At 39.5% G+C, this 26,346-nt stretch overlaps 1 protein-coding gene across 1 annotated transcript in view; it reads right to left on the reverse strand.

Annotated features, from left to right (window-relative positions):
* The window catches only part of dnah6 (dynein, axonemal, heavy chain 6), a 66,912-nt gene that overhangs the window by 773 nt on the left and 39,793 nt on the right, over positions 1 to 26,346 (reverse strand). Inside the window, 29 exon segments of the mRNA XM_042485368.1 lie at positions 400 to 551; positions 990 to 1,062; positions 1,985 to 2,170; positions 2,623 to 2,750; positions 2,898 to 3,027; positions 3,396 to 3,517; positions 3,694 to 3,813; positions 6,820 to 6,958; positions 7,047 to 7,193; positions 9,202 to 9,290; positions 9,719 to 9,879; positions 10,122 to 10,312; positions 10,857 to 11,029; positions 11,220 to 11,355; positions 14,755 to 14,988; positions 15,171 to 15,350; positions 15,522 to 15,702; positions 15,921 to 15,988; positions 16,904 to 17,068; positions 17,280 to 17,405; positions 19,185 to 19,388; positions 19,993 to 20,189; positions 20,421 to 20,544; positions 21,531 to 21,647; positions 21,907 to 22,051; positions 24,148 to 24,383; positions 24,956 to 25,123; positions 25,292 to 25,534; positions 26,149 to 26,289. Coding sequence (XP_042341302.1) covers positions 400 to 551; positions 990 to 1,062; positions 1,985 to 2,170; positions 2,623 to 2,750; positions 2,898 to 3,027; positions 3,396 to 3,517; positions 3,694 to 3,813; positions 6,820 to 6,958; positions 7,047 to 7,193; positions 9,202 to 9,290; positions 9,719 to 9,879; positions 10,122 to 10,312; positions 10,857 to 11,029; positions 11,220 to 11,355; positions 14,755 to 14,988; positions 15,171 to 15,350; positions 15,522 to 15,702; positions 15,921 to 15,988; positions 16,904 to 17,068; positions 17,280 to 17,405; positions 19,185 to 19,388; positions 19,993 to 20,189; positions 20,421 to 20,544; positions 21,531 to 21,647; positions 21,907 to 22,051; positions 24,148 to 24,383; positions 24,956 to 25,123; positions 25,292 to 25,534; positions 26,149 to 26,289 — 4,476 coding nt within the window.

Consider the following 26,346-nt stretch of genomic DNA (forward strand, 5'->3'; position numbering starts at 1 on the left):
AGTTGGAGTAGTGGTAAATGAAAGGAACATATTCAAACACAATAATCACTCCTCTGTTTTTAAATGAATCGCTGCGTTGTGTTTTCACAGTAGATCTATGTAGCTTTGGAGCACAGTTTGCTTGCACACTCATTACTGTTCTAACTGCTCTGTTCTAATGAAACAGCCACCTCATACAGAAACAACAATAAATGAGGGGACAGCAACATGGAGAACAGCAAATAAAGGTCCCCAGCTGGGTATGAACTGAGGTCGCTGTGGTTACCGATTGGTGCCTTAGCCCTCAGGGCACCATATTTGTTTGAAACAATTGCCCGAGAACAACTTGAACCGTCTGGATTCATCATAATCCTGAAATATCACTTACCAATAACAACAACCCCTTCCCCTTTCCAGTACCTCATCATCCATGTCCAGTTTAGCGTTGTTCGGAAGAGTGCGCAGAGCCTCACAGACTGCTACCTGGTCTCTGTAGGCCGGCACCATGTTGAAGCGGAAGTTGAGCTCATCGATGGGCAAATTGTAGCATCTGGCGTGATTTTGAAGCACCCCTACAGGCCAGCAAGCAGAAGAGAACATATATGATAAAATATGTTTTACCATGTTGATCAGATCTAACACGCTAATAGTGGCAACAGAGGACATTGCTGAGCAGTAAAAAGCTAATCACATTAGTTTCATGTATACTTAAAATAATAGAGCAATTACCACATAGGATCCCTACAGCTTAAGGCAAATTAAATTTAATACTTTTTAAAACTTATTTAATTATGAAATTAAGGACCAATTTTACAATAAACTAAACTGAAAAAAATGTACCAAACTTTTTTACAGAGTTAAGAACAATTTTGCCTTTAAAGAATTCGATGCCTTTAAAGACATTTTAAGGATCCGCGGGGACCCAGCCATATTCTAGCAGCTTTGAAACGTCCCTTACTGCTACGGTTAATTAAAAACATAGAAGATATTTTGGTGCTGCAGTGTTTTACCAGTAAGAAAGCCTTGAGGGAAGAAGAATCCTGAGATCCAAAAAGATTTGGGCTGACCACGTGTGATCCAAGTCTACCAACAGAGACAGAGAGAGAGAATGTGTGTAACTTATTTAATGTGTTGTGTCCAGTGTTTAATAAGCCATGGTGCGTTATAAGCATCCTGTTACTTTTGAGAATGACTCAACTTGGACGGGCAGTGGGGTAGATTCTTTCTTCTGAGGTAGTGAACATGTGCAGGGGTGCACTAATGCAACCCTCCCCCGTTTGTCCCATTTGTCTGTGTGTGTGTGTGTGAATTTTAGTTATTGTGCAGCACACATGTTCAGACCAGTCTCATGGAAGAACAATTTCAAGTCAGGGGAGATGAACCCAATGTGGAGAGAGGGTGTACAGACAGAGAGAGAGACAGAGGGAGATGGTCTGTGCCTCAGGGAAAATGCAGAATGCTCATGTGTTATTAGTGTTTTTCAATTTGATGAGAAAACACACACACACTTTCTCTGTGTGTGCGCAGAGAGTCAGTGATGCAGAGACTTGAGTCAGAGGGATGAATTCCAGTATATTTTTCCACGTTTCCAATAATATCAGATTAATTTAAAAGCTTTTCATTATTTTTCACCAAGAAAAACAACTGTAAACAAACTACAAGTACAACTCAGCGTTAGCAAATGAGGAAAGTGCCAATATGTATGTGTAGGCTGCACGGGTAGATTGGCGGTACGATATGCATGTAGGTGTATGCATGCATGTGTGTGTGTATATATGTATGCATATGGATATGTGTGTGTATGTTTGCATGTATGTTAGTCTGTGTGTGTAAATATGTAAGTGTATGTATATATGTTACAGACAAAGTTCACAAATTTATTAACTAATTAGCTGAGAAGGGGAAGGAAATAATGAGTTTATACTTCCTCCTACTTATTTTCGAATATGCAAGATGCAATTTCTTGTTGCTTATTTGAATGTATTCATTGAGTATAGGTTCAAACCTGGATAAAGGAGGTCCGTAGGGCCAGGTCTCTGACCCAGGAGGCCAGCGGTTTGAGGGACGGGTAGGCGGAGTTTGCCCAGTGTGTGGGAACCTGGTTGTTCAGAAAACTTGTGTATATGCGGTCCATCTCCTCTGACATCACCACCAGACCTGCTATGGCCTTCTGCAGAGTGATGAGAGACATCTGGGAGACACAAAGAAAAGCAAACATCACAATGAGGTGTTATAAAGGACAACAAATTTATCTATGGTATGTTGACAGTAACAGGCTTAATGTCCAATTAGGATTTTTTTCCCCAGATCAGATCTTCCTGCCTACACTATTCGTATCCATGTTTGATGTGGCGCATATCTGACGTCAGTGTGAATGGATCTCTGCCCTGATATACCAGAGGTTTTTACAGAGGAACAGTTCTTCAAAAACTAAGGACGTTTCCAACATCCATGCATCATAGAATGTAGGCAAACTGTCCCCTTCAAAAAGTGCCTGAAAACTGGGCTGTGTTAACTGGCAACTGGAACAGCATCAGTAAAGGTTCAGAGCTCCCTGTAGTTTAAATAGACTGCTATCCATCTATCCATCTATCCATCTATCCATCTATGAGTGTATTTATGTGAGTAAGCTATGTGTGTCACCCTTAGCACTCTCAACAGGTTGTTGAATCTGTCTGCCTCTTGGCCCAACACGGTTGTCAGGGAGTTAAGACGGCCGTTTTCATCTCTGACAAACAGAGTTTCCATCGCCTCATCCATATCCAGACGCTCTGCGCAGACAGGCAGACAAGCAGGGAGACACAACGATAACACAAACAAAAAAACAAGATAGACATGGAAAACACTGCATTAGATAATGAGTTTATGATGAATCGTATTCTCAACAATGACTCAAATGTATGTGTGCGTGTGTGTACCAGGCAGCTTGGCTAAAACAGATTCAGCGAGCTCGCAGACGATATCGTCGTTACTTTTAGCTCCATGGCAGGCTGATGAGCGAGGATTTACATCCAGTATGGTGCTGATTAGAGTCATGGTTTCTTGGCGCTGTGGAAGCAGAAAAACAGACACACACACACACACACACACACACACACACACACACACACACACACACACACACACACGCGCATACTGTAGCATCCTTGTTTGATATTTCACAGTTGCACTCTCACACTCTCTGAATAGAAACGCTTTTATAACAAGCTGTAAACTGAGCAGCTCCATATTAAATCATGACGGCCCACAAATGATGACATTTACTTTTTAAAATGAGCTATTAAACACACTGCCCTTCTGCAAAAACAAACAAAATGAAAACATACAATGAGTCAGTCAGTTTTCAACATCTGCTCATATGAGAAGCCAGCAGAATTGTACCTTTTATTCTTGAAGATACCACTATTGTTCCTCACCTGGAAAGCCAGGTTGGCATTCTCATGCATGCCAAAGACCTCGGGATCATCTATGATAGGAAGACTCTCGATGTATTTCTTATATTGCTCGAGTTCATCTATCTCTGGGGCATAGTAGATACCTTAGCATATAAGAAAGTATACAATTGATTAGCATGTACAGAGACAAAAGGCATTTTGCAAACACACACACCTGATATACTGAATTCAATTACAATGTAAAGTGTCCCTGTTATTTTGTCCATGCCCTATATACATACAACGAAAGAGAATGAGAGAAACTGAGACTGACAGATACCTGAGGAGGAGTAGGTGTAGTCAGGCTCCAGGGTTTGAGGCGAGAAGAAGCCTTTGAGGATCGTCCTGAGGCAGCGTTGGTCCCACGCGTCTGTCACTCTGCCTCCATACGTGATCTCACCTGAGGTGACACAGACATGATATCATCAGTCTGCATCAGTGCAATGTTTTATTTTAACAGTTAAAGCAGGTGGTGGTTTGAATGAACAAATTTGCTTTAGTTTCAGTTTGTTTTTGGGTTTTTTTTGCCTGGAGTGCTACACCCAGAATCAGCATGACAAAACACTCGGTCTAAAGCTAACATTTTTTACAAGACATTAGATATTTATGAAATTTAAATATGGATAAGTGACCATTGAGTAAACAATGTCAGGAGAAAGCAAACCTGAATAAAAAATGTTAGTCGCATTTTCCTTGAGACTGCCAAGTATATGTTTTTTTTTCTTTTTCCAGCTGTCCTATCTCCTCCTCAGCTGGGCAGGTTCACACTGCACATCGTCACTCATCTTAATCAGCTGTCTATTCTTTAACCAAAATCTAGCCCAAGGTCAAGGTAACAATCATCTCTACAGCCACCAGAGGCATTCAAAAAAGCTTCAAAACAATAAAGTTGCATCAGTAAAAAGCAAAACTCAGGTAGTTTGGGATTGCATTGATATAGGGGGTCACTCAAAGATAAAAACTTTATTAATCCCACACTAAAGAAATTTAGCAGCTTAGGAGTCAGAAACAAGAGAAAAATGCAAAAAAGGGATTTGAGTGCTAAAAAAGGATAAAAATTTTACAAAAATATAAAATAAAATAATTCAAAATCTATATACACATCATACAGATGAGAAATGTGCAAGAGATCCTATTTATTTATTATTATCAAACTGTTAATATAAAACTTGCATATTGCAGAACTACTCATTGCTTAACCAATCAGAGAGGTATCAAATAATTAGTAGTCTATTAATTTATTAATGTGTGGCCGTAGCTGAAGGGGGGCCCAAACAACATCAGAGCCACCCATCTAACTGTATTAGAATCAAAAATGCGGAGCTCAAGGCAACATTTTGGCCAGCAGTGATTTAGGATGGAGACAGCCGGTGACAGTGCTACAGTGGCACTGAGCAGCCCTACGCACAAACAAGAGTAGGAGGGCTTAGAGTTTATTAAAAAAACAATATTTTTCTTCTTCACTCACAATGATGTAAAAAGACATAAATCACAGACATCATCGACAAGTGTCAGCAGTGTTTTCAGCTCTTTGACTTCTCATATAATAATGACCAACGCAGAGACAAAAACAAGTAGGAAAGACAGACAAGAGGAAAGGACCTCAGAGAAGACAGTCATAACCAGAGGGTAAATCTTACCAAAGAGCATAAGGTAAGATGGAATTGAAATTATATTTAATACTAACAATCCAACAATTAAAATCCATACTTTGTGTAAAGACACAGTTATGTAAGACAGTACAGAAGGGAGTGAATAATCAGACGAATCTCGGCTGAAGCCTTTGGTGAGCTGCAGGCGTGGTAAAGCTGGCAGAGCTTCTTTTTGCACAAGAAAAGAAAAACTGTTCCTTCTATAAGAGGAAAGGCAATATCATGCTTGGTTTAAGCCCACATTCTTTCCCTCAAAGAGTGTGCAGCTCTGGCACCCAAGGACTGTTAGAATTAAGGATTAAACTAATAACACGGTGGTGTGATAACAACGAGAGACATCAATTTGATCCGGTGTGCTCCACTGAGACCAAACGCTGCACATAATCATTTGAAGGTGTAATTGAAAACCAGATTAGGAAAACAAATGAACTTTAGAGGTATGATGAGTATTGTTAATGAAAGGGATCCCTCCTTCTTCTTTATAATGACTCTGAAGACGTCTGTTGTTGAAGTCCAGGACAGACGATATTAAATCAGCATAATTCAATTTAAATTAAATTTAATTTGTGTCCATATGTGTGCCCAGAATATATGGTGATAATACAAATACATTACAAAAAGTTTTCAGTTTTATGTCTGAAAATCTATCATCAAAGAAAATTAAAACGGGAAACTTTAAACTCCCTGGACAAATATATTTAAACTCTAAAGGCCCTGACACACCAAGCCGACAGTCAGCTGTTGGTCAGTGTTGGGCCATCGATGAGTGTCCGTCACCTTAGTAACTGCAGTTTGGCCCTCATCAACACTTGTCTGCTTTCTTTACACTGATTCAGCATTTTAAATCGGTGACCGCATAGTTTGTCGTCTGCTGGTATGGAGGGGTATGTCCTCTCACACAGATGCAGAACCTACGTGCCTGTTTGCCTTTAAACGTGCCTTTAAAACTTGCCACAGTAAGACAATAACAAAATTTAGGTCAATACATAGAAATTCAAATCTGAATTTAAAGTGAAACAATCAAGAAGAGGGTTTCTGCAACATTTCTAAATATAATCCAACTTCTCAGTGAACGAACAGTGAAAGCTGTGTGTTCAGTTTGTGTTTAAACTGTTTGGAAAATATTTTGATTTATCTTTTAGATTTGGAGGATGTAGTCATAATGCAGAACAGAATTATATTGTGTTATGCTGTGGCGTACTTCTAATATTTTGTCTACCCTTATTGATATAAGTAGGGTAAACACTCCCGTGTACCCTGATAAATGCTGTGATTTGTAAATCTATTTCATATTACCGGACTTCATAGCCATAACATTTGGATTTCTTTATCTACTGTGTTTGACATAGAAAAAAAGCTTGGCTGTACATGGGAACATCTGTTCTTTTCCATTTTACTTCTATAAACACAAAGCCAAGTGGAAGACAGCAGCAAAAGTTCACTGAGTGAGAGTTGAACAAACGTGGGATCGCAGCTGCAAAACAGAGTGAAATCGTGTTACTGAGCTGCCCCGCTTTGTGAAATCAGTAAACATTTTGCCTTCCCAATTTCACACAATGCTAAAAATGTGTGTTGTTGACAAAACAACAACGTGCAGTCTGTGCCACACACTGGCAACACAACAAACACGCCAGCCTGAGTGACAGAAAGAGACTGATTCCGTCCACACTTTGTGTCTCGTTGTTGAAGTTTCATGTAATGCTCTGCACACTGCACAGATACACACACTGACCCCTGTGTGAAGGCTTCCCTACCAGTGATGTAGATGAGTGCGTCCCAAGGGATGCTGCCCTCTTTGCAGTAGAGGTTGAGGTTGAGCAGAGCACACTCCCTGTCACTGTCATTGAACTCATAGCGGATGTTCCAGCCCAGAGGACCAAACTTCTTCCGCTCCTAAGACACATACAAAACAAGACACAAATAAGGACATACAGGTAAAGATACAGGTGAACGATAAAGCATGTGTGAGAATGTGTGTAACCTGGATGATTGCATGGAAAAAGCAAATTCCAAAGACGATCTTCCTCCACTGGCGCCCAAGTACATGATCTTCAAAGAAATTGCTGGAGATCTCAGTGAAGGCACGTCGCATGTTGGCTCGCAGACCTTTAGGAGGCTCATTAGTCACCTGGCAACAACAAAACAGAGGAACACAGGGCTCACTGACTGCTATTGAGAAGACCATAGTGACTTCTGCTCAGATTGCCAAACATTCTTGGGCTATGCTGTGGTCAATCTAATCCTCCTTGTTGTGCAGGCAGTAGGGCATTTATATACTACTTAGAATGCAAAAAGAGACATTTCTTGCATACTGTCCAATTACTTGCAAAAAAAAAAAAAAAACATTAATCCATGAACAAAGTTTTGGTCATCAGACCATCATCTTAAAAGGATATTTTAATGGAGATACTGTTGAGACTGCAGTAACAGCGTGACTGCTGTCTTGATGGATTGCAGGAGTGTTTCTTTCTCAGAATACCTAATATTATGTTTATTAACATTGTGTAGCATAGAAACTGATTGTCAGTGCCACAGATTTATTGCCAGACAGCACCTAAACCACAGGCGGCAGTGGTGCAGTGTCAACTAGTGGTTTTGATAGTCGACTAGTCGATTACTGTGTAAAACACTCGCAGGCAGTGAGTGAACCTAGTTATGATACCTGCAGCTCCCATGCAGTTCTCCCTCGTGGAAACCTGTGTATAACATCAACAATTACATAAAGAAACTGTAAACTGGAAAATAACCTAAAAATTCCCAATTATCGAGAGCACCTCACTTTATTACTGTGAGAGAGGCAAAATGAGTTAAATAAGTGAATAAACAGTTGTGCAGTTCATCAATTCACATCAACATCCACGAATGGAGAAACAATCATGGATTATTGCTCCATATTTTCGTGTGTTTAAACGTGTGCATGCATATAAAAGTACATTGTTTCTCTCCAAAGAACAAGAAAGATTAGACACCAATGCAATTTCTACCAGTGGAGAATGGACATACCTAAGGCTGCATTCACAATTTATTTTTTAATAACTAGGAGCTCAGATTAAACTATATGGTAAATTCATATTGTTATGAGTTTGTTGTCAAAACTTTTTTTTGAAGTGAGCGCATAGATTTTTGAGAAGTTTCACAGTTTGTGTGACACCGTTTACACTGATTTTTGGAACAGTTCCTTTTTAGAAGACTGTATCAGTTCTGTGTTTTGTTCAGCAAATTACAAAGCATGTAAAATGTCTCGCAGCTTTCAAATGAAAAGACTGCAAATTACATCCATTTGGCCTTTTTACTAACTTGCCTTATCCCATCAGACACATTGCTATTATCTAATGCTTTGGAGTATGACCATCAGGTTCCTCTTTGTAATTAATGAGCCTCTTTGACCGACTGTCTCTAGAATACACAATGGCATTGAAATTAATTATTAATAGACTATGCACAGATGCAAAATTTGCAGCATCAACTGTAAGTTTCCCACAGAAGTTGAGTAAGTTCAACTTGGTTTATGTATTTAGAGTCCTAGTGTTTGAAGCATTTGGGTGTGAATAGAATGACGAATAGCCACAAGATTGTCAACAAGGTGAGATTGTTATTTAAAACATTACTCAATAAAAATTGCGAAAATTTGTGTATTAACAAAACAGTGGAATGCTCTCCCTACAAATGTGAAAAACTATTAGTTTTACTCAGCTTAAGGGAGTTATTAATACTAATTTAATTATTGAATAAATGGGTAGGAAATAAAGAAGTTTATACTTCTTCCAACTCCTTTTTGCATATGTACATTTAGGCAATTTGTGGATGGATTTTTATGTCTTTTTTTTCCTTTTTGTTGTTCATGTTTTTTACAACAATGATGTATTTCACATGTTAGACAAAAGACTTCAATCAATCCATTTCACTGACTGACAGACTGATGAAAATTAGCTTGTGCTATATCTGGTTCAATACATACATTGTATAGTGATCCTTTTTTTAAATATAAATATATAAATGAATGAAATAAAATGAAATCCAAAATTGCAGAGTGCTTAACAGCAAGGTTGTTGATTTGTTCAAAACTTTTTTCCATATTAAAAAAGAATCGAGTTACTTTCTTAACCCTGCATGTTTGTGAGTATGTTTATGTTTACCTTGACGGAGTTCTGAAGCACTGTAACAGGGAAGTCTTTGGTCGGCATGGAGCTGAGAAACAACCGAAAGTTCTCGTGGATTGATGTGTCTGTATAGGAACAGAGGGGACCGTTATTCAAAGTCATAAACAAGAGAAAAAAAAAAGGAACTTAATAAATGTGTCTCTGACTACACAGAACAATGTGTATTGAAGTTCTTTTTTCAGTAAAACAAATGATGTGAAAAAACAAAGGAAAACACAACAAAAGCAACAATCCTTTATTCATTTGTGTCCCCGGAAGCTCTTTTGTTTTTGTGTGCACATTGCAGTGTGTTTGTTTTCTGTATTTACTTGGTGTTTTTTACCCATGATGTGGTGAGCTGGGCTCTCAGCCACCAAGCTTAAGTAACAGCACTAAATGTAATCAGAAATGGGTCAGTAGCCACATCTAAAATAGGCGTCAAGATGCTCTGCCGTTATGTGATATTGTGTTTAGTTTTATGAAATGTTTCGTTGATGTTTTATTGTGGTAATACCAGGCTCAGTAAAGGTCTTGATGAGCTCCTCCATGGCTAACATCCAGGAGACAGCAAGGTGACAGTTCTGCAGAAAGACCCAGTTGCCGCTCTTCAGTGCTGCGTGGATCATTTTCTCGGCTATGGGCCCCTGGCCTTGACCCAATGAGATGGACTCGACTCTGAGAAACAGAAAGAACAGAAATAACCCTGTGATCATCATATCAATCTCCTCTCCTTCTGTCTCCTTCTATATTATATATATATATATATATATATATATATATATATATATATATATATATATATATATATATATATTTATATATATATATATATATATATATATATATAATTTACCTCTTCTGTCACACACCACCTTTGTAAAATTTGTCCTATCTGTCTGTCCCTCTTTTATTTTTACCTCTCAAGACAGCCCCTCTCTTTTGCAAAGCGCTGGAAGGCACCCATGGGGTCCGACCCTGTGCTGAGAATGAAGACCAGTGGTGTGGAAGGGGACATATCGTTATAGAGGTTTGCCAGATCCACTGGGGGATTCTCCACAAACTGCTTCCCGAGGCTGACAATCACAAACTCTGTTGCTGCGAACACCACCTGGACAAGATTAGGAGGTAGTGATTCCGAGAAAAACAGGACAAAGAGGACAAGTAGGAGTAAAATAGTGGTAAGGAAAGAGTGGCACAGTATGTGCATGAAAGAATGCGACATGAAAAGAACAACAATTAAGAAAGGGGTAGACATCAAAAGAAAAAACAATGTTGTAACCAAGGGCTTTGGCATTATGGGGAGTTAAATTAAAACAAAATTAAATGTTTTATCAACAGTGGACTGGATATTGCTGATTTTCTAAGACGTAGTTGCTTGCATGTGAATTTTTCATGATGCAAAGTACAAAGGAATGTTATACAAAAATTAACACTAAAAAGATACGTGGTCAATTGTATCTGTCCACTTTTTTAAATCCCAAAACACATGTTAAAACCAGGTATTAACAGGCTTTTAGTGTAAATATTCAAATCTCTGCTGGATTTAATAATAAAAATAAACAAACATGGACAACAATTCTTGTTTGAAATTTTCAACTTGCTCAACTGCCTACAAGCGACCAGAGAAAAAAGTTGTTGCAGTTAAAGCTCACCTTTTCTTCAATAAAGCTCTTGATTAGGACGAGCTTCTGGAAGGTCCCCAACCTCTCATTCCAGTCACCTCTGATCCCGCTCTCCTGTTTCAGCTCTTTGGACTCTCCAGGGAGTGATGCGTCTGACACATAACCCTCCCAATTCTCTGGATTGATAGATGCTTGAAAATGTCCTAAAGGAGAGGCAACTGTCATTTAATGCTGCACAAATCTTCTCTACAAATCACTATGTGGTAGAAGAATGGCAGAAGGATGATAAGAATATCTGACAGTGATACATTATGTTTGTAACTGGGTCAAACAGTGTGTGTTTATATGCTGATTCCTGTCAGATCAGCCAGGATAAGAACTGGGCTGTGTTACCTAGCTTGATGTGAATATGGGTTCTTGTGATTTCCTTGGAGATGTCCTTGAAGCAGGGCAGTGTGTCCTCCAGCTCACAACATGTCTGCCAGTAAAAATCACTTAGCCATGGCACATCTGGCCGCTCTGCATAGTCCTGGGAGAAGGCGAAATTGAAAGGGAGACGATTACAACCATAAAGGAGGGAGATGGGAAAGAGATGGAGGACAGACCTTGGGAGGAGAGGCAGTAAAGACAAATTAAGGGATGTCAATAAAAGTGTGAAGAGAGGATGATTCAACACGTCGAAGGCAGGTAGACGCAGCAGCAGGTGAGACACTGATTTGAAAAATTCGAAAGGTGTTAAAAATCAGTGAGAGAAGCATAGATGATGGATGCATTGAAACTGCTACGCAAAAGACAGGGGACAGAGGTGCAGAAGGGAAGGGGAGGACAGGAAGGACGGCATTAGCAGGACGATCACGACGGCTGACAGGCAGAACCTCCAGCCTAACTAATGCCATATAAATGGTGGATGAACACAGGAGTGTACCCCTGGGTGCCGCTGACTGATCTGTAATGTGGTCACAAAAGCGTCTAAATCGAGCTGAATCTCGAGGGGGCTTTTATTCATCGCTCGGTTCTACCTTTCACCTTCTTTATTGCCCAAACCAACAGTGCCGCAGCTGCACAGGGAAGAGGGGAGATAACAATTATAGAGAAAAATATAGAAAGGAACTGACATGAGAGACAAAAAGAGATTATTCAAAGAAAACCTTTGAAATGTAAACACATTGGACTATTTTGAGGTCTACAGGACTTTTTATTCGGATGACCTCAGCCTCCCTGAAGGTGTCCTGTCTGATTTAAGGTATTTAAGGCCTATTAGCATGCTACATACAGGTGGTACAAGCAGCTGAGAAACAGAGATACTCTCCTTTTCTTATCTCTCTTCCACAGTGATATTTATTTTGTCAACCTCTCCACAGACAGATGTGCTCATATGTTCTTTTGTCTACCACTTACTGTGTGTGTTTCCATCAGTCTCAGTAGTTCCTCAACAATAAGCCAGCTGAGAAAGAGAGAGAGGCTGACTGCCACTTTGTGACAAAGGACTATTTTTTTTCTATCAACTCAATCCCAGCATAAGGGTGTGTGTGTGGGGGGGGTGAAGATAGTGCCTGCAGGCCAACCTGGGGAGATTTTCGGAGGGAATTTAAGAAAGGCACCTTGTTTATCTGCAGTTAAGAGGATCCTGCCAACAAACTGTAACAAATTTCCCAATTTCTGTTTAATTATAATGAAAACGGGATGCCAAATATATGGAAAAAATATAGTTTTTTTGTTCCTTTAAAGCTCATGACACAGTTAAAAATAGGATATTATCATTCTGTTCCTGCAGGCAATTTAGGCCTCATACCTTACAATTAGTTCTGGTCTCATTGATCACTCACCTCACTGACAATTGGCAATCCTGGCATATTCAAACCAAAGACTGTATGTTAAAGTCAGGGTGAAGTAGAGTCTGAGATTTACATACATAATATGTGTTAGAAAACACTTGTTGAAAACATGCCAAAAGACTGGGAACTATATAGTACTGAATTGTGGAGTTGAACTGATTTTTTTTTACATTTTTGTCCAGGATTTTTTGCGCAGGGGATATAAGCCTTTTCAATGACACAATGGAGCAATCCTTAGCACAAGTCACACCCCTACACTATATAAGAACTAGAACTGTTAAGTTTTGTTGTTGTGTGATAAATTAAATAGGAAATTACCATTCTGTTGTAGACTGAGAAGAACTAGGTTGGTTTTCGGGCAGGTCAGTGCCTGGCTCTGGTGGTTCAAACGCGTATGGCTGTACAAGCCAAACAAAGCTGCTAGGTGGAGCATCGATTGTAGTGCTACAATTAAAGGAAGCTGCAGCTTTCCTGCAAGTGGGCACGGCTTCACTGCATTCAGCTGACATGCCCACAGCATCTCAGAGCAAAGAATACTGACTATTTTTACGTGAATTTGAAACCTAATTTCATATACCTGACCACTTTTTTGATCATTTAAATTTGGCTGGGTGTTCTATAACACTTTTTTCTGTTGGTTGTGTGACAAACTTATTACACATATTCATTTTTTGTTCTACCTGGACTTTAAAGCTGGACAACATGACAGTGAAGCTAAAACACCTCGATCTTGCCTCGGAGACTAGCTGCAGCTGTTAACCCAAACTAATAATTAGTACACGGCAAGTATATAGTGATTGATTCAAACTCTAAACTGACGTGGTCCAGCTATTTATCTGTACTTTTCCTCAATACTTTGGCAGACTGTTGCACCAACAACTTTAAGTGTAGTGTAGCTTAGTTTGAAAGTAGTGGATAAGTTGCACTAAAACTAGGACAAAACGGATGTCACAATATAAGTTAGCTGCAGCATAGAGCTAAGATGAATTTAAAATGTACACCTTCCCCAAAGCAGGTTTAAGTCAGATAGTTAGAAAAATGGCAGAGACTACAATAAGAAGAACCAGACATTTCTACTTCAATATTTATGCTAGGAGCACATTGCCTGTGACAGAATACATCCCTTTATATTTATGATGAAATGCACTGACATGCACGCCTAGTATTGTGCTCTACAGTTAATGTTGTTTTGAACAGACGGGGGCACAAGTGGGATTTTATGCTGCGTTCACCTGAGATGAGAAGTGTTGCTGGCACCACTTGGTTAGTTGTAACAAAAACTAGCAGCTGTTCTGGTGCTGATTTCTGGAGATTATGTGTGCAGAAATGGTTTCAGCAGAGACTGCTGTTGGTATTTATTTTAGTTATAACCGTATTTATGTGTGATCGAGCCAACCCATCAAAGGACAACAAAGGTGACTGATATATGACAGATGAATTATTAGTGAGGTAAGAAGGAAAAATACAAGCATCCTATGCCAGCTTGTTCACTCATGATAGTGCAGACTACATTCGCTTTTTTAAATAAAACCGTCAATCATAGTTATTTTACTTTCTGTCATTTGTTAGGATGGTCCTTAGTATGGTTCCCTCTTTTCAAAAATGTGTAAGCAAAACTTTTATTTTTGCTTTCCTCAGAGGATAGATTTTTACCTGACACAAGCAATTAACCAGCATTTTTTTTTTTGAGAGAAAGAGAGAGAGAGAACAAGTTGTGCTCTAGCACTGTCTGGATTATATGAAACTCTTGGTGCTCTTGCAGAAAAGGGTCAGCACATCAGAGGAAAAAGCAAACTTCAGACCTTAATTCAAAGAGCTGGAACAAATGTACTTGAATTAAGTTGAAAAGCCTTTATTTAAAACATGGCTACTTGCATTATAAACCAACCAGTTTTGACCCTAAGGTCTTCATCAGGGTGCAGATGAAAACCTTCGGGTCAAAACCGGTCAGTGTTTTAAAGCAAGTATCCTTGTTTTTGAATAAAGGGTTTTTGACTTAATGCAAGTGCATTTGTTCCTGCTTCATGTATTAGGGCCTGAAGTTTGCTTTTTCCTCTCATTAGTTTTTTTTTTTAATTTATTTACCACCTCACCTTTTCCAAAGAGGTAGATCCTCGAAGGAAATGCTGCCACTCTGCTTCAGAGATCTCGCCACGCTGCCTCATGATCTCCACACACAACATGAAGCTGTAGATGAGCTTGTGCTGCTCAAAGAGGCCTCGGGACACATTGATATAGGAGTTGAGCAGGATCTGGTCCAGCAGGATCTGGAGACGCTCTTCTAATACACTGCTCTTTTCTGACGTCTCAATGGTGGAGTTGAAGAGCTGAGGGTGGGGGACGAAGAAAACAGAAAGATGCTGAACAGGAAGACAATAATTATATTACATGGGGAGTTGTAGTCTTTTCATAGTGTCTTTCATGCAAAAGCTTAAAAACACAGATGAAGATTTGTCCGTGGCTTGTAAAGTAAATGTAAAAATGTAAAATGCCACCTGTACTGTCTAACCTGTTTGAAGTACTTGAGGGAAAACTGGTACATTGGATCGATCTCAGAGAGACTGGCAATGACAAAGTATAAGACTGAGCCTCGGGTGGCCACAGGTCGGTAACGCTCCCTTGCAGAGTTTATCATCTGCTCTGTGGCCTCAGCCTCCTCCAGACGGTGCTTTATGGCCTCTGATGTCACCTGAGGAATGGCAGAAACAGAGAGGATAAGTCAAAAAAGAGAAAGAGGAATAGCGAGCAAACAAGAACAGATGGGATATGGTCAAGGAAACGAGAGAAACAGAATACAACAATATAAGAATAACAAGTGAAATTTCAAACTCATGTGATCTTTGCCTTATGTAAGATTTACCTTTGACTCCTGAAGAGTCTGAACTAGCTCCTCGTTGTCAAGAATATTCCCCTCAGAGGTAAAGAGAAGCTTAAGGATGCGGTCTTCAATGTCTTTAAGCTGGTTGCGGTCAGCGTTGATGCGCACAATCAACTCATTCCTCTGTTCCTCAAGATGTGGACTCTCCAGACGCACCACATCACTGAGGAGAGAAGAGGGTTTACAGAAAGATCAGAATAAAGAAAAGGATGTGGAGATGAAGTAAATAAATGACGGGCAAATATCGCCCACTGAAAATGACAACGCAAATAGTCATTGCTGAGGTATATAGAGTTATTTGAAGTTTTTTCATGTGGAGATTGTGATTCAGGGAAGGAAGGAGAATTTGTTTTTTTCATGTGTGTCAAAGCATTTCTGTACCTCAGCAGTTGGTCCTCCAAGCCAGACTTAGTCACGGTGAAGTTGATAATTGTAACTTTGATGCACACCTAAAATGCAACAAGAACACACACCACACACAAACACACACAGAATGAAACTGCCATTTCAAAAAGCTACAATTCAACATGTGCGCCAAACAACAATTCATTTGCAAAAAGATTTCAAATGCCATGTCACTTTAAATCTTTCATGTTTTTGACAGCTGGTGTCCCACAAAAACACAAACAACAACTGCCGTATAGGTTCATGTTGTCTAAGTTACAGCCTTTATCCACTGCAGGTCTGGATCGACACTGGAATAAAAGCTTTGATCACATGGTGTTGCTGATCTCTTGGGCTGGTGTTGACTGAAAGGCCATCACACAGTTGGCGAGCTGGCAGGAGACTACATCTCAATAATGCCTGCAAACTGACCACAGTCGATGCCATTACAGGAAGCCAAGCACTAATTGTGGCAGGGCATAAAGATTCTTTTGTGTTATTGTTTCTCCTACTTGACAAAACATGTTTTCTTTGCAAGCTAGCGCTGTCAATCTTTGTGTATAATCCAAATCAAATATTGGCGAAAGTGACGTGGCCATAAATTACAGCAAAATGCAGAAAAGACTCCCCCACAAACGCAAATCATTTCTGAGTGAATGAATAAAGTACAAACGTAGAAGATAGCGAGTAAGCTACTCAACCATCTTCTAAGCAATTACATATCGAGTCTGATCTTGAGCACATGGGTGATAGATCTGGGAGAGCGTTCAATGAACTTGATAGTTGAACACTGAAATACTAATTATGGCATTCAATTAGTATTTATTTCTTTATTTGATATATATTCGACTCCCAAAATGTGTTCCAACAGCCCTACTGCAAGCCTAGACTCCATAGTAAATTGGCATCTCTGAAACACAACTGCTGATGCCAGATAACCCTATTAAGGAGACATAAAGGAGTGTGTGTGCTGTCCTCACCTCTGGTAGGTAGTGTGGGTTGGCCATCTTAGTGGTCATATAGAACCTGAAGTTTTTATCATAGTCTATATCTGAGTCTCCGAGTCGGATCAGTGTCCGGCCACCAGCCACAAAGGTCTGCTTCAGCAGGATGGGCTCCAGAGCTGGATCTAAGGTTTCCTTCAGCTATAAACACATAATACAATAATGCACACTCACACATAAATAGTAATAATAAAGGCCACATACTTCAATCAATGCAAGTAAAAATGTGCAGTTCAATTAAATTGTAAAACATACACACCAAATTGTGTATAAATACACACAAATACTTATGGAATAATGTTTTACCATGAATCAACTCCTAATGCTGAAACATGTCCACGTGTGTCCCTACCTCCTCCAGCAGCACAGGCATGCCCATGCGTATGGCATTCTCTAGAGTGCGAAGAAAGTTTGGGTCCGTCAGCTTGATCACCTTTAGACCGTGCTTGGCCTCCTTGGAGCGGATCCATCGGTTAGCCTGAGGGTGAAAGAAATAGCCTTTATCCATTGTTTTAGCTGGTACAAAATCCAGCTGCCTGTCTTCTAACAGAAAAAGGAAGAATGAGACCACACGACATGAGTAATGGCATTCCTCCGCTGGCAGTCCTGTACTTTTTAGGATTGATTTTAAGATTTTCTTGCTTGTTTTTAAGGATATAAATGGTCTGGCACTACTACTAACAGAACTTTTGTAACTTCATACTCCAGTTAGAGCAATAATGTCCAAAAACCAGATCCTCCTGGATGTTCTCAGAAATAGCCATGAAAACAGTGGTGACCAAGCCTCTGCAGTGGCTGCCACTAAACTCTGGAACAGCTTACCTATCCGCATAAAAACTGCTATGACTATAGAAACCTTTAAGAAACTGCTGAAGACCCATCATTTCTTGTTGGCATACAATTGGTCTAAGCTTTGATCGACCTCATCCTCCGTTGTGCTGCAATTTGTTCTCCATTGGATTTATTGTTTTCTATTGTTATCATTGTTGTTTGCTCACGTATTCATCAGTTTTGATGTTTTGTGCCTGTTTAGCACATTGGTCAACTGCGGTTGTTTTAAAATGTGACCTACAAATAAGTTTGACTTGACTTCATTAATGTGACAAAAAAATGGTCTTGACATATTTTGCATGCAGTACAAATGAATGTTAGAACTTGAGGCAGAAAACATAAGAATACTGTATGAGATTAAGCTGAATGCTGTGTCTGACCCATATCTACATCCCTCTGTCTATATAAAGCAAGAGAAAGCAGGTGGACTCAAAAAACGGACAAGAGATACAGTCATGGGGGAGAAAAAAGGCTAAAACATGACAGGAAATAAAATTTGACTTGTCAGTGTTTAAAAAAAAGACACAGAACAGTGAACTAAATGGAGGTCTCAAAACTGAAGCTGTGACAATATTCCCATCATGCACATGTTGGTGAGTCGGAGTGAGTTGGTTTTGTGTTTTCTCTGTGTGGGGAAGCTGGGAACTGTGTGTCCTGGGGCCACGGCTGTGACTTTGTCTCTGACCATGTCTGACAACGGGTTCTATTTTGAGAGAGATTTTTCTGTTCTTTACACTGGTACCACAGCCATGTATCCAATGTGTTAAATCACATGAAATCCAGAATGACAAAGAGGGCTCAGGCCACATGCACACTAATATGTTTTCATTTCAGAATAGAATTTTAAGACAGAAACGATTTCCATACACACAAGCGTTAAGCACTGTTTCTGAAATAAATCTCACTTCATACTGACTGCCTGAAATCACATGACCATTGACGTACACTGGGCATGCATGTACTGATGTAAACAAGAAGCAAATCATCTACTCTGTGGTTGGTTGCTGTGGTTTTACTTTTCACCGTCTCCATAGTATTTTCTTTAACAGAGATTTCTTTGCTTGGACCGATGACGAGTGGCAACTGTTTTTGAAAGCATATTAGAGCAATACCGGGAGAGATATCCATTGCTGGAGGAAGACCTGGCGATGGGAAAGGAGTAACACTGGGCTACCCACACAAGAAGGGTAAAATAAAAAGTATGTGGACCAAGCTACAGTATTTTGGCTTGACACATCCTCACTGATAAGACCCTGCTAAATACCCATATACATTGATTTTCAGCAAAAAAAAAAAAAAAAAAAAGGTTTGCAAATTGAGTTACTCTTTAATTAGACGAATGGAAAGTGGAACTCCTTGAAAAATAAACTGATTAACTGATCACAAAGAACAACAAACGCAGAATTGATCCCAGTTTGTAGCTCACCTGATCCTGTGGGTCGATCATAAGAGGCCAGCGACGGCCCTCGGTCACCAGGATCCCGTTCTCTGTGGACACGGTGTCACGAGGCAGACCCTCTGTGTTCCACTGACGGATAACAAACGGGTCACCCAGAATGTTGATCAGGCTGAAGCTGGAACTGATGGGGATGTTGAGCTCCTGACACTGTACTATCCACTGGTCAATTAGCTGGAGAGAGGGGACACACACATGCATGAGTACTTTTTTTTTTTTTTACTGTTTTTTTTTTTTTTTTTATTTGAAAGATGATTGGTTTGTAGCGTTTCATTTTAAATCTGTTTCTTTTTTGTCTGTTTTTTTTACAATGTTTTTACTTTCTCTATGACTTTCTTATCACTGATTTTAACACTGTACTTCTGTGCTTTAATAATGCAAAAACGGATTCAGTATTGCGCCATTAACATATATATCTATTCTGTTCTGGGAATTGCATCTCTAAGTAGGGGAACAATAATGAGACAAAATCTGGCTTCATTTCTTACATATAGACAACATAAAGGGGCGTACAGTACTGTAACATAGTGTGAGAACTTAATGAGCATGCAAGTTGTCTATTGTTTTTTATTGTGATCAAATTTTTATTTAGTTTTGCGCAGATTGTAATAATAAATCACATAGTGGCATCTCATCTATATGTGCCTATATGTTTTACAGATTTTGCAGGTATTGATACTCCAGAAGGAAAGTTCATCTTTTATCAAACTCTCCTCTCATATGACTACTAGAGCAGTTCTACAAGGATTTCAACTGTAATTCATCACACTGTACCTACCAGCTGTCTATAGTGGGATGTGAACGCTCCATAGTAAGCCACACAGGCAGCTGCAATGAAGACATTCCCAACAACGTTGATGATCTCTTGCTCAAACAAGGTAACACTCTCTTCCCAGCGCACTTGCTCATCACCAAGAGCAGAGGTTAGCTTCCCTGCCCTGGTCAGCCGAGCCTGTGTCAGAGCCATGGTGTTAACTTTGAAGAAAGACACAAAGAGAGGGTGGAAAAATAATATTAGCAAGGTAAATGCTGGCAGACTTTCCTCAGTTCCAGTGGGTAATAAAACATCCTTGAATACTGAAAGGGAGAACAGAAATATAAGTGAGAACTTCTCTGTAGAACTTCATCCATCTCCAGAGAGTCTCAAACATTAATTTGTATAAAATATACAGTGGCTGGGCAGTTTATAAAGGGCGCACCCCGTACCTAACTCCTCCTTTTCATTTTCGCTGCTCTCAAACTGCTCCTGCAGGACCTTGATCTGGCTCTCCACCTCCTGAAGTTTCTGCTGCTTCTCCCTCAGGGTTGCCATCGTCATATCCAGCTCCTCCTGCACAGGTTGGAATAGAGGGAGTAAGGAGAGGAAAACGCCGTTAATGAACCACTCAGGGAACATTAAGTCAATGTTTTATTCTCATAATCTGCTCTAATGTAATCAGGGCAATTGTGAGTGAGACTGAGAGAGAATGCAGAGTGGATTAGTTTGGGGTGTAAAGACTGATCAATCTAGGTCGATGAATGATCAACATTCTAATATTATCGATGCAAAGCTAAAACATCAATCCATATCATCATTTATATATTTAAATTAGAAATTCCCACGGGTTTGTCTGAGTCACCATCAAACAGGAGTGCCAGGCAGATAGTGGCAAGCAGAAAAAAAAAAAATATTTACTCCCTTCTCAGGAATTTGATTTTGGAGAAAAGACAGGTTATCACAAAATGCTCATGCCATATGCCATTATGAGATAAAATACACAAGGAAACACAAGGAACCTGGCTGGGAATCTCGCTCCACTATTATCTGCTCTGTTTCAACAGTGTAAGGCTAAAAAAATGTGCATCCAGGCTGAAATTCATCCATGCTGTTTTGTTGGGAGATAAAGTGACTTAATGCGACTGTGTGTTGCTCTCATTGTCCTCTGTGATCTTGAAAACTCAACCCCTGGTGTTCTTTACCACTGATATGGAAGACAGAAATAATGGAAGTAAGAGGTAAACCAGCTTTAAAGTGACAAGTGACATTTTTTAATAAGAGGATGACTTGATCCAACTTAAGATGGTTTGAAGAGTGGTTCATGTGGATTTCGAAAAGTAAATCATTAATTGAAAAAGTAGGCTTACTGTACAGAAACTGTGAAGTTTTAACTGTGGGAATGGGATTTAGTGTGGCAGTAGGTGATGGAATGAGTGTTTAGTTTTGTTATTGTAGCAGTCTTTGTGATATCAGCAAATATCACGTAAAGCACATTTCATGAAACTGTAATGTGATTAAAACCTGTATGCATACTATACTGTATACTGTATGTAACTGACCTGTGCCTTAGCCAGTTTTTCTCTCTTGGGGCCGACTTCTTTAAGGACTCTGGAGTAAAGATCCATGGCTCTCACCCACATGCACATTGATCTGCAAGCTTTGGACACCTTCTCCACCTTGCAACAACAACATGAGGAATTACACAAAGTCACAGATATTGAAGCATACTGTGTTTTGTTCCGCAAATTATTGACAATTTATGCCATCGTAGAATCTTGATCGTTCAATTCAATAACGCTCATTTATTATTTTCCAGTTTCCATTCAAACTCAAACAAACAAATTCAAAGTGTTTGAACTCCAATTACATGTGTTTACTGAGTGCAAAAAAATCTGCCTGACATATCAGAGTGTTTGACACGGAAATCAAACAGACCTTTTCAGGTATGAAATCGGGGTTGTTGACATATTTCTGCAGCTTCAGCAGAATCTGTGGCTTGATATTGTCCTTATCATAGTCTGTCAGACGCCTGAGGAAATTGGCATCTCCTAGTAATTGCTTGGCACCGGTCCAGTCTGGCCTGCAGGGAGACAGGCATGTTAGTAAGGAGTTATGAGAGAGGCTGAGACAATGGCTAATAATAATTAATGTGTGTGCATGTGTTGCTGAATTTTTAAAGAGCCAAAACATATCTGTTAAAAATGATTTTCAATTGTAATACGTCTGGCATCTATAGAATGAGCAAACCCAGCATGGACCATTGATAGGAAATTATATAAGAATTAAAATACTACTTGAAAGGCTCAAAATAATGAAAACTACTATAGGTCAAAATACCATAAATATAATGTTGACACATATGCAGTAATTCTAAATCATATTTAGCAGACTCACAACACAACCTAAAATGAAAAGAAACAAAAGTCGAGGGTCTAATCTATTAACTGCTATAGTATGCATTCATATAAATGTAAATTTACATAATGCTAAGTCAGTGAGGGTCCAGCGTAATGTTTGTGTGCCGCAGAGACAAACAGTAGGTGTTAAAAGGTTAAATCAGACCGGATATTGGGAAGGATTAGATTTAGTGCAGCTATGCAGTAGATTAATAACTGATGATATTTAAGGATTGACAGAGGGATGAGCGCTGAGTCAGGAGATGGGAAGGTAATCCGTCTGGATGCTGACTACAAAATATGTAGGATTAAAAAAAATAATAATAACAAAAAAAGGCCCAAATCTCATGCATTTGGTGGAGTGACTGTATACCAACAGAGAAGATTTTGATTATGATGATGATAATTTTTTGGGGATATCTAAAATTATGGTGATTGTGATTATGAAGATACACACATGTCAAGATAATGAAGGTGCAGTGATGATTGTGATTAGAATGATGGATCATCATGATTAATGGGATGAGATCAGGATGTCTGATCAATCTTTTTTGGGACTCGTATATTTTAGGTGAACACATTTTCCTCTTTGGTGTTTTTTCAGTCACTAATCCTAGTCTGACAATGGATCGGTTATAAGAGTATTCTCTTTTGAGGATGAACTCAGAATTAAATAGAGTTTTCAGATGACCATTTGTCGTTAGTGTCCAATTAAATCAATGGTGCTGAATAAATGAAACACATATCGTGAGATTAGCGATTAAAATTAATCAAGCCCTTAAATTCTGGTCTGTTTTCCATGCTTTAATGACTTTATTATGAAAAAGCCCAATCAAATGGCATATGCCATCCAAAATTTAATGTCTTGCCTCTTAAAGAAGTATTTCACTGCAGAAGATATGGTCTTTTTAGAAAAATAGGATGTCTTTAAGCAATACACAGACACAAATACTTTTGAGAATTGGTGCTACATGAGCAGAGAAGAAGGGCTGTTCACTTTTGCTCAAGAGGCAGAAATCCTTCAACTACCAGAATGCACTGTGCTGCACCACAACAGAAAACTCTCTAGCTGGTGGATAACATATAGCGAGTTGTGCATTGTTGGCTTGTCCAAAAACCCATAGCGGCTGGCTGCAAACAAACTATTTCATATTACAGTTGAATGATACACTAAAGTATGTTTCTGAAAATATTTAAGAAAAAAAATAGTGAAGTAACATAATAGTTCATATTTGATCAGTACTGCCTAGTTGTGCCATTTGATCTCAGCTTTTTCAGTCTGTTTTCACAGTACAGGAAATAAGATGGCACCCACTTCCTGTTTACAAACTGTTATTTTACAGCCAAAAAGGACACTAAAATATATTTCTGAAAACATCTTAGGCAAAAAATAAGCATTAAAGTAACAGTATTTGGTTGAAATTTGATCAGCTTTGCATAGTTTCACCATATACAGTCTGTAGTGTGAGCAACAGACCTAGAACCAGTGGATTTTTGCTGGCAAATGAGCAGGGCTGCTGGCAAAATGGGGGGACAGTTCATCAAAGCTCATTTATACATAATATCCATATTATTATGATAAAAAGCTGGATGAAAATGAGCATGCTAGTGTGTGAAATAATTAGCGAGAAGAGAGTTTATAACAATGGGATATATGCTGGGGAGAGGTCACTATTATGTGATACAAGAGGTGGAGATACCTCCCCCTCCCCGATAAACACATATTTGGGGAGGAAATGTCTTGTTTTTTGGAGGGAGAGGGAGAGAGAAACACACTGACTTGCAGTTGAGCAGGATGCAGACGGCCTCCATGACGGTCATGACCAGGTCTGGGGGCTTGGTGAAGACCTTGATCTCAGAGATGTCGGCCTTGTCGAGAGAATTAAGGGCCTGATTGGCGCCCTCCAGGGCTGGCAGAGCCTCATCCAGGTCCCTCTGGGCATCATCGGCTATGGCCTGGGTGTCTTCAGCTTTGACCTTGGCCAGAGCCTCATCTTCTGTCACTACTTTACGCACCTGTGGCAAGGATATTTTTCGTATGATACATGCACATGCACAACAGCTATGACAAAAAGGGTATCATGCCTTTTCACAGGGTTCTCACACATTTTGATGGAGAAAATTCTAAAACATTTTCATGACTTTTCAAGGACCCATGATAAAATTGAATGACCATTCACAATGTATACCATGAACAAAACTATACGGTTTATTTTACTCTAAATGTTAATTATTGTATGAAAACTGAACAGCAACCTTTTCCAATCACTAATAGGTGGTTATGTTTGTAACATAACATGAAAGTTTATCCACAAACAGTACTTCATAACACACAACAAAATTCCATAGCTTTGCTAAAACTTTTAATGCTTTTTTTTTTTTTTTTACCAATTCCATGACTTTTCCAAACCTGTATAAGGAGATTTTGAAACTCCATGACTATTCTAGGTTTTCCATGACTGTGGGAACCCTGGTTTCTACAACTTTCAGGAAACAATAAACACCATTTTGAAAATGATTTCTTAATGCTACCTTATCTCCCTCATGAACACACACACACGTACACACACACACACACACACACACACCTCATCTGCCTTTTCCTGGTCTACAGCCAGTTTTTCCATGAGGGCATCAACGTCAATGGATTTTTGTTTAAGGACTGGCTCCAGAGCAGACAGGTCCACTTTCATTTTGTCCACAAGCACATTGGTCTCCAGCAGTTTGGTCAGACCGTTCTTCACACGATCCTTGGCCTATAAACAAACACCCCCACACAAAGTTATATATACATATTTCACATGCAGACATAATCTACAAAATAGGAAAAAATGCATTGCAGTGCTAGAACCACAGATTAATCACAACAGCTAATGACGTGTACAGATATTTGCTTTTTGTGCACTTTGATGGTCGAGACTTACAAGAACCAACTGCTGTCTTTTCTCCTCCAGCATGGACAGGTAGAGGTTGATGAGCTCCAGGTAGGAGGTAGGCGTGGTGTAGTATCGGCGTCTCAGCTCCGAGTAGAAGCGCTCAGCCATATCAGTGACACTAACATGTATTTCCACACACATGGCTGAGAAGCTCTGCTTCAGCTCCTCACTGCCAAAGTCCACATTCTGGAAGAAGGCCTGTGAGACCGATCGCAGCGCCTCACGAGGCCACTGGGTATCAGGGGGTAAAGGGGGGAAAGAGTAAGATAAGGATTGCAGTTGTTTATTTGCAGTGATTTAACAGAACAGCAATAGAAAGTCATAAAAAATACAAAATGCAATAATAAAGACATTCAGTGAAGATGAAAATTACAAGCCTCCACAACTGAGTTTAAAAACAAAAATTCAATATGCCGACAAAAGACATAAATGGAACGATAAAGCTGGAAAGCCATTAACTCGAATCCTGAACAAGAGCTTGTGAACAAAACAGTGGATGAGAGAGAGAAAGGACATTTGTAAAATCAAGAAAAATGCAATGAGGAGAAAGACGGAGCTGGAATTTAAAGTCAGAGTAGAGAAGAGCAGAACCAGCAGCATGATGGAAATGTTGGAAAGACTCAAAGAAGAATAGTGCTGAAGACCGGCTCAGGACGAAGGGAGTGAAACATCCTAACAAACATGTAGATGATCCCTACAACCTGCCTAAACCAGTTAGAATAATTGTATTTATATTCTACAGCATCTATGTATTATCATCATCTTTAATTTTACAACCCTAAACAAACCTGAGTCATTATATATGACTGTATGTGGTCATAAAAATAGGAGCTATCTCAGCATACCTGCACAAACCAGTCAATGGTGCAGCAGTTAACCAGCGAAGGAAACATACGACAGCGGGACCGGAAGGCATCGCCCACGGGACTCATGCACAGCACGATGTGCAGCTTCTCACGTACACGAGAGATAAAATACTGGAACACCTGAGGGACACACACACACATACACACATACACACACACATACACACACACACACAC

The sequence above is a fragment of the Plectropomus leopardus genome, chromosome 4 (assembly GCF_008729295.1).
Source record: "Plectropomus leopardus isolate mb chromosome 4, YSFRI_Pleo_2.0, whole genome shotgun sequence".
In the NCBI taxonomy this organism is placed as follows: domain Eukaryota; kingdom Metazoa; phylum Chordata; class Actinopteri; order Perciformes; family Serranidae; genus Plectropomus; species Plectropomus leopardus.